At 38.3% G+C, this 7,922-nt stretch overlaps 2 protein-coding genes across 2 annotated transcripts; both read right to left on the reverse strand.

The window, feature by feature from the left end:
• Positions 1-422: 422 nt before the first annotated feature.
• On the reverse strand, positions 423-2,656 carry LOC122345946 (cyclin-O). The gene is made up of 3 exons (XM_043240502.1): positions 2,254-2,656; positions 1,439-1,624; positions 423-1,249 (listed from the first exon to the last, which is right to left on the reverse strand). The coding sequence occupies exons 1-3, from the start codon at positions 2,425-2,427 to the stop codon at positions 719-721; spliced, it is 891 nt and encodes a 296-aa protein (XP_043096437.1). The 5' UTR covers positions 2,428-2,656; the 3' UTR covers positions 423-718.
• A 1,761-nt stretch (positions 2,657-4,417) lies between these two features.
• Positions 4,418-7,770, reverse strand: isca1 (iron-sulfur cluster assembly 1). The gene is made up of 4 exons (XM_043240820.1): positions 7,631-7,770; positions 5,725-5,778; positions 5,527-5,632; positions 4,418-5,323 (listed from the first exon to the last, which is right to left on the reverse strand). The coding sequence occupies exons 1-4, from the start codon at positions 7,709-7,711 to the stop codon at positions 5,175-5,177; spliced, it is 390 nt and encodes a 129-aa protein (XP_043096755.1). The 5' UTR covers positions 7,712-7,770; the 3' UTR covers positions 4,418-5,174.
• Between the last annotated feature and the right edge of the window lie 152 nt (positions 7,771-7,922).

The raw sequence follows: 7,922 nt of genomic DNA on the forward strand, positions 1-7,922 counted from the left end.
GAGTACTGAATATCATTTCACACGCAGAGAGGACAGATATGCTGAAATGGTGATTAAAAATTAATTGATGGACTGGAGCGGTGTGGATAATTGCCATGTTTTCATCAGCTGTTTAGACTCCACCTATTCACTACAGTGGATTACTTGGTGAGCAAGTTATGCAATGCTACTTTTTTTCAAATCTGTTCCTTCCTATGAAGAAACAAATATTTTTCCCCTTTAAGAATGCATATATTACCCTTTTAAGAAATACGTATGTTGTTTAATTCCCACAGGTCAATCCCATAATCACACAAATATCAAAAGATGATCCCTCTAAGCCCAATGTTACGAGCTTTCAGAACCTGATTTATTTTAACATCATCAAGCCCGCAAGACACTTTATTATACAAAAGACTCCCAGCCTGCTATTCTGTCAGTTCTGCTTTTTTATGATTGACAATCCGATTTTACAAATAAAAATTCTAAAAGTTCGAGGTACACACTACTTACACATGAATGAAAAATAAAACCGCGCTTTTGCATAAATAGCTTTTGGGATAAACACTGCTTGACTCCATTACAAATCGTTTTATGTGTATTATAAACGTATGAAGGAAACAGCATTATAAAAAAATGGTTATTACAGTATCTTTTTCTGCAACTTTCTTCAGATGAATCACTTGAGTTGAATCACTTGGGTCAATCTGATCACTCCGTGGAACATATTAATAATGGTTCATGGTGTTATAAAGTCCTGGACTATGTCTTGATTAAGAGCAACCAACAATTTGAGATCTTCTGTGCATTGCTGAAACAAAAGCTCAGCTTCAAACGCTGGGTACTCTTGAAAACAGAAAGACTCCAGTGTCTGTGATGAGCCAGCATAGCTGTCTGTCGGCTGCGCTGAATGCGTCTTCAGCAGATCTTTTGCCACTTTCATGGCACACAGCACAATCACAGACGGCATATACTTGTTAAACGTGTAGTCGGCCAAACTCAGTTCACAGACTTTGCACGCCAACCATTTCTCGGGCTCCTTCCATACGTTTCTGTCCTGTGTAGCGACCATCTTATCCGTGGCTCCCTCAGTCTGGTATCCGGTAGGGTGTCTGGTGAAATATTCCAGAAAGAAAGCGAGGGTAGGTGCAGCCAGTCTGAAATTGAGTCTGAGAAGGATCAGGCATTCAAGGTTGCACAGCTGCTCTCTGGTAAAAGAATTGCAGCAAAGCGACAGAAGCTGTGTGATCAGAGGCGAATACACTTCGACCTGGAAAACACAAAAATCACTGAAATGTGTTTTAAAAACTGTATACCTAAACCTCTAGAAATATATTAAAATAATTAGATAAAAAATCCATATCTCCATTATGATACACTGCGCACCTTCAGTATTGCCTGAAATAATTGTGATCACTTTCATTGTCGTTCTAAAAAAATAAGTAACCAAGCGCTGCACCTGTTTTGTGGCGATCAGCAGAGACGTCACTCCCAGTAACTGGAAACAGTCTGCAGCTACCGAGGTTGTGATCAGGAAACGGTCCATGATGTTAACAGCCAAGCAGCATGATTCGAAGGACAGTTTGAGCTGTCTGTGTACGGCTATGAGCCAGCTGACCAGCTTACTGCGAGCTTCTGCTGTAATCTGTCAGGAAATTAAATGTAAAAATTATTGATAAGAATTAATAAAAAAGTTAATATATATATAATAATTTCACTTATTTGCACACTCCAAACCAACATACATACATAAAAAAAAAAAAATATATATATATATATATATATATATATATATATATATATATATATATATATATTTTTTTTTTTTTTTTTTTATTATTATTATTTTTTCCATCAAGTTAGTCATCATACAATTACAAATTTTGAATTTGTAATATTTTTGTTAGTGTTTTTACATTTTTTTTATTAAAAAAATTACAATTCAGAATAAGTGTTTTTTGTATGAATATGTAATTTGTAGGACGTAATTTATTTCGTTCAAGTTTTCTGTGTCACGTGATCCTTCAGAAATCGTCATAATATGCTGATATTTCGCTCAAGAAAGATGTCTGATTATTATCGGTGTTGAAAACAGTTGTGCTGCTTAAGTTTTGTTTTCAGGAGTCTGATAAATAATAAAATATAAACGAACAGCATATATTTGTACAGAAATGTTTTGTAGCGTGTAGGCTATTCACTGTCCCTTTTAATCAATTCTGTAATAATAATAATAATAATAATAATAATAGTAGTATTGGAGGTGTGATGTCTGACCTGCGGCTGTCTCGCGAGGCAGTCCAGCGCTAGAAAGTGCACTTCATTGTGTCTCTGGATGATGAAGCAGCTCTCTTCGTAGTCACACTCCTGCAGCTCCGAGGTCAGCCTGGAGGTCTCTGCCGGAGAAGCGTGCAGATCTTCCTCGATCCCGGAGTCACTCAGCGCAGACATCTCTGGAGAAACGCTCTACTGCAGGACTGGAGGTCGTACTGGAAGACGTCCCCTCGTTATCGTCATCCCTCTGTGGCGTGCTTCGCGTCGGTCGAATGCGGTACGGTCAGGTGAAACGGTGCTTGTAAACGGGGTCTTTCCCGGGTGTTTTAGCGCGCACCGGAGGGCGCTTCGCAGCCCGCGTACACGCGTTACCATGACAACAGCCCCACGGGAGCAGCAGGTGTAGCTTCTGAAGCAGGATTATGTCGGCCAAAAAACAGCAATAGTATTATTAATATAATTGGATATTTTGCACAGATAAAATCTGTATCTATGCAAATGTTTACTTCTAGTGAATTTCAGATAAAAAATGCACAGATAAATGAAGTTTAAAAGACTCAACGATCAAGTTCGCTTATTTGCAAAAGCATTAGTTGAAGGGAGAAATGAGTCTTGAAGGATCCCTGTGTAGTGTTTAAGTCATTTTAAAGGAATAGTAATAGAAAATGTACTCATTCCTCAAGTAGTTACAAACCTGTATGAATTTCTTTGTCCTGCTGAACACAAAAGAATTTTTTTTTTTTGGGTCACCATTGACTTCCATGTTATTTTTTCATACTATGGAAGTCAGTGGTGACCCGTAACACTGTAAACAAAAGAATACATGCAAACAAACAAACATTGAACCAACTTATAATTTTAAGGCAAGCAGCTTCAGCTGATTTTGTTTCCTCAACTTTTGATATACAAACTTAAAACAAGAAGTTAAAAACGAACAAAAACCTGCTTAGTTTTTAAGTTTGCGCAACTTTTTTTTTATAGCGTGGTTACGAACATTTTCAAAATATCTTCCTTAGTGTTTGGCAGAACAAATAAATTCAAACAGGTTTGAAACGATCTGTGGCTGAGTAAATGATGACAGGCTCTTCATTTTTGGGTGAGCTATTCCTTCAACGACTTGCTCTTTATTTATTTATAGATGCCTGAACAGACCACAGTTATTCAGATTTGTGACGATGAAAAACAAACAAAGACATAAAAATCCAGCCATGATGGATGGACACGTATGTGATCGGGAAGATCAGTAACTCCTGCAGCTGTGAGGAAACACAGGAGCAAAGCAGAGTCTTTCCCTTCCTTCCTGTCTGGACCGCATTCAGACATAACAGTCCAGCAATAATCTCATCAGCCCCCTTCTCATATTAATATATATCTGTGGGAGTCACTAAAGAGGCGGTTTCTTGTATGTTGTGGCAGCTGGCCTCGTAAGTTATCATCTAAGCTGCAGTTAAGATATAAAAGAAAACAGAAATACTAACGTCAGTGCAGTTGTTTTATGTGTCTAGATACCAGACAGTTGTATCACAATGTTAACTGACGGACTGGAGCCATGTTTTTATGCCCTATTAAAACTCTGTGACGGCACCCATTCACTACACAGGATCCATTGGCATTTTTCCAAATCTGATGAAGAAACAAACTCATCTTGGGTGTCCTGAAAATTTTAAAAGCAAACATTACTTGAAAATATTCATACCGCTTTAGAATTATAGTATTCTTTTTAAGCGTTATTTAAAAGAATGACAAAGTATGGGTAAATCTTCCTGATTCTAAACATTCTAATTAAAGCAAGCAAGATTTAAGCGTAGCTTTTGTTAAATTTACTAGCGAAAACTGATTCAATTCTGTTGCATACTTCGGTAATTCTGCGCAATTATTGTATAATTGAAATGTTGTTTCTATAAACCGGTTGGTTTATATTCTTATTTTGACAATACTTGCTTAACAGAGAAATCAAAATCTGAGTTATAAAAGAATAAACCTAATATTTTCATTATATGCATTGATTAAATAATTAATTGCTATTACGCAGCAATAACGATTATTGTGTATTTTATTATTTATTAAAAGTCAAATAATGGACTGTAACGTTAAGACGCGATGGGACATTAAATCAGCGCCACATTCAGGACGATAAAGGCATTTGATTGAAGAACCAGCCCGCTCATAGGTAGAATGGAAGTTTATTTGTGCGTTAAAAGACAGTCGAAGGGATTTACATTGTTATGTACATATCACACTCATACTTCAACAGAAAACAAGTTCAAGTCAAAATAATTGCATTTCAAAGCTTGGCATCAGATCCTGTGCTGCTTGTTAATCACATTGTAGAGCAAAACGTGGCATGCTGAAAGTGCAAAGCTGACTCAACATCCGCCAGAACGAGAAACCTTTCGATATTATGTAGATTATTACATATTTGCACTGCTGATCCACCATTCACGAAGCAACTGCCGGTTTGTTGTGGTGTACATTTAGGAGGACGCGTTACGACATCCAGCAGGATAATCCTCACGACATATTAACTGGATTATCAAATATGAATCCCTATCGGAGCGAACGGATGACAGACAGTTCTGAGAAAACAACAAAGCAGTTTATTATTCGTTAAGCACTAACACGGAGCGCACCCGGAAACCTCCGCGTCGAACGCACACCCGAGCTGCTCCATAAAGTGTGTAGAAGCAATGAAATGAACTGGTTTCTAAGTTAACGGCTGTATTTGTAAGCAGGGCTTTTCTGGGTCTGGGTCGAGGCGAACGGAGGCAGCACAGGACATGACGGCCGAACAGGCCACTAAATATCAGTCTCTTTCTACGGCTCTTTACCCACAAAATCTTCAAGATGGATGTTTGAATCTAAGGATCTGGACTAGATGTCCTGGAGGGCCCGAGCTTTAGACGAAGCCAAACGTGCGGCGGGGTTCATATGTTGAAGCTTTCCCCACAGCCACACGTCCCTTTGATGTTGGGATTGTTGAACACAAACTCGCTGGAAAGTTTCGTTTCAACAAAATCCATCTCCGTGCCGAGCAGCGTCAGCTGAGCCTTCTTCTCGATGAACACTCTCGCGCCTGGAGAACAAACATTTAGCACATGCACGTGCATCATTTAAAGTCAGGGTGTACTTTTATTCATTGAGGATGCGTTAAGTCTACAGTACGGATGTTTAGGATGTTGCAAAAGATTTCTATCTCCAATAAAACTGTCTTAAAACTTTCCATTCACCAAATTTTTTTTTATAGATATAATAATGTTTTTGCGTTCCTCTGCTCACCATCTTGTAACACCTCCTCATCTGATTTGTCTTTCTCTTTAGTGTAGTCTAGTGTGTAAGTGAGGCCATTGCAACCGCGGGTCCGAACGCCAACCTTGAGGCCGATCTGTTTGAATACAGATAAATATATACATTATCCAAAGAATGAGATCACTGAGGCTACAAACGGTAATGACTAATAATAAAACCGATGCTTACATATTCTGGCTTGTTCTGTAAAAGCTGCTTGACTTTATTCACGGCTGAAGGCGTCTGGGAATAACAAAAATACATTCAGTGATTATTTATGGCAGATGAAAGAAAGTGCATCATTGTAATAATTTGATAAAAACGGCGTGACAAAACGATTAGAAATATTGTACATTTTACCTCTCAAGTGTGCGTATCACTATTAAAAGTGGTCTACTTATTAGTATACATTATTTTTGCCATCCCAGTAAATGTTTTAATTTTTCAGTGTGAACTGAATCGATTTAAATGACAAGATGATCAAGATTTTTTTTTTTTTTTACCAAAACATAATTTTTAAAGACCAAATTTAAATTATACTTTCAACTACAAATTTAAACCAAAATTAAATAAACTTAATCATTGCTCTAATCAACTAATCGACTCAGATCTCAATCGCAAGTGTTTTAAAATAAGCAACTGAAAGAGAATGTAGTTTATCTGACAGCTCTCCTGTTGATTTCGAATCCTATTAGCTACATATTTGAGTGTTTTTCTCCAAAACTGCGAAGTGTTTCCGCTTCGATCACAAACAGCTCCTCGGGGGATTTAGTGGTTTGATGTCCGGTCAAATTCTGGGTGACTGGATATGAACAATCTGATAAATGAAAACATTTTGTGTGACGCCTGAGCTCCTTGTGCTCACTAACACGTGACTCCACGTTCCGTATTACAAGAGAAGATGCTATAAACATAAGATGTCTGAGCTTCAGCTGACTATGGCTAACTAGAACGCTCGCAGGTTTGAGATAACCGGAAGGCAGCTGGTTTAAGGCCTTAAGCACTCGTCAATTTTAGGCTATGCCTCGTTTTAGACCAGTGGGAAAAACATTTAAAAAGTTTCAAAGTTAGGTTTTTTTGTCTCATTTACACAGCACTTATACACAAGTTCGTATACGGTTTACTTAACCTTTTAGTTAAATACAAACATGGTGATTCTTTCGGTCTATTTGCAGTATTTTCTGATTTACGGAATATCTGAAATATCATCTTAAATACATCAGCAAAGCCCAACGACAATTTTGAACTTGAAGTTCAGATTTTCGCTCTGGAAATATATCAAATTTAATGTGTATTTCATTAGATAATGCATAATTTAAACATTAACCAGTGCCTTCTTGCCTCACAGGTGAATTATTCCTGTACAAATCCACTGAAAGTCATTTGAGATAAGAGCATCTGTTGCATGGAATCATATTAAAACTACTTTGACAGACACCAACTGTACTCAGCATCCCACAGAGCCACATTCAGTTGCACAACACCTTTTAAAAGAAGTTCAATCGTTTTAACGATTTAATGTACTGTTTATCACAGTATAAACATGTCCGGTACACAAACAACTTCGGTACAGACGTGACATGCTACATTTGGAGAGATTCTGGGTGTTTGAAAACAAGCCTAAACAACAGGGCGCATATCTGATCGTGGATACCTCGTCAACATGGTTAAGATTATCGAATTCCTGCTTTCCCTGACTTCACCCTAAACAACGGCCAAAATACGGCCAAAAATATTTTTGAAAGTCAAATTACATTTCAGGTAGGTTCTGATGCAGGAACGTAGCACGTAAACTCTTAACTCGGCTCTGCAAGCATCTGCTAACGGCTAACTTGCTCATAAACACTGACCTTGACGTCAACTTGAATAATAATATCTCAACGCAAGTCAAATCTAACCTACTGTTATATCTGTATCTCCGTCTGGACGTGTCAGAACGGACGAGGCTGGCTATTATTACACTGTTATTAATAACATAACCGAGCCCCGGCTACGACTAAAGGCATCTGTCATGCGAGTTATTCGATCTCGAGTATTTGAGAACTAAATGCTTGCTCGGTTTCTTCATCCTGCTGTACATACACTGAACACTCACCAGCGTTAAAGCGGCTCTTGTTGGCAGTATTTTCCGCCTGCTAACCGCCCTCACTGTCGCCCGTGCTATGGAGGCTGACATGTTGAAGTTACATATGTACTTCGTGTTTGGATGTAAACACCAGGGGTAATGCAAAGGAAGGCCCGCCTCGGGGACGCACAGGATTGGTTGATCGTTTGAGTGACAGCTTATATAGCCTATGAGCGATCGCTACCGTAGGATTTAACACCATGTGACGATCTCAAGTCTGTTACGCAACTAATAATTATAACTTATAGGTCAGAAGAGGACG

This window comes from Puntigrus tetrazona, chromosome 5 (genome assembly GCF_018831695.1).
Source record: "Puntigrus tetrazona isolate hp1 chromosome 5, ASM1883169v1, whole genome shotgun sequence".
NCBI classification, from domain to species: domain Eukaryota; kingdom Metazoa; phylum Chordata; class Actinopteri; order Cypriniformes; family Cyprinidae; genus Puntigrus; species Puntigrus tetrazona.

What these genes read in the sequence shown, in the direction of transcription:
- LOC122345946 (XM_043240502.1), bottom strand. Translation starts at nt 2,427, where the DNA reads ATGTCTGCGCTGAGTGACTCCGGGATCGAGGAAGATCTGCACGCTTCT. An exon ending in GCCTCGCGAGACAGCCGCAG is followed by an intron (nt 1,625 to 2,253) that starts GTCAGACATCAC and finishes ATTTCCTGACAG; the next exon opens with ATTACAGCAGAAGCTCGCAG. An exon ending in TGCTGATCGCCACAAAACAG is followed by an intron (nt 1,250 to 1,438) that starts GTGCAGCGCTTG and finishes TGTGTTTTCCAG; the next exon opens with GTCGAAGTGTATTCGCCTCT.
- isca1 (XM_043240820.1), bottom strand. Translation starts at nt 7,711, where the DNA reads ATGTCAGCCTCCATAGCACGGGCGACAGTGAGGGCGGTTAGCAGGCGG. An exon ending in CAAGAGCCGCTTTAACGCTG is followed by an intron (nt 5,779 to 7,630) that starts GTGAGTGTTCAG and finishes TGTTATTCCCAG; the next exon opens with ACGCCTTCAGCCGTGAATAA. An exon ending in TGAGGAGGTGTTACAAGATG is followed by an intron (nt 5,324 to 5,526) that starts GTGAGCAGAGGA and finishes TTTGTTCTCCAG; the next exon opens with GCGCGAGAGTGTTCATCGAG.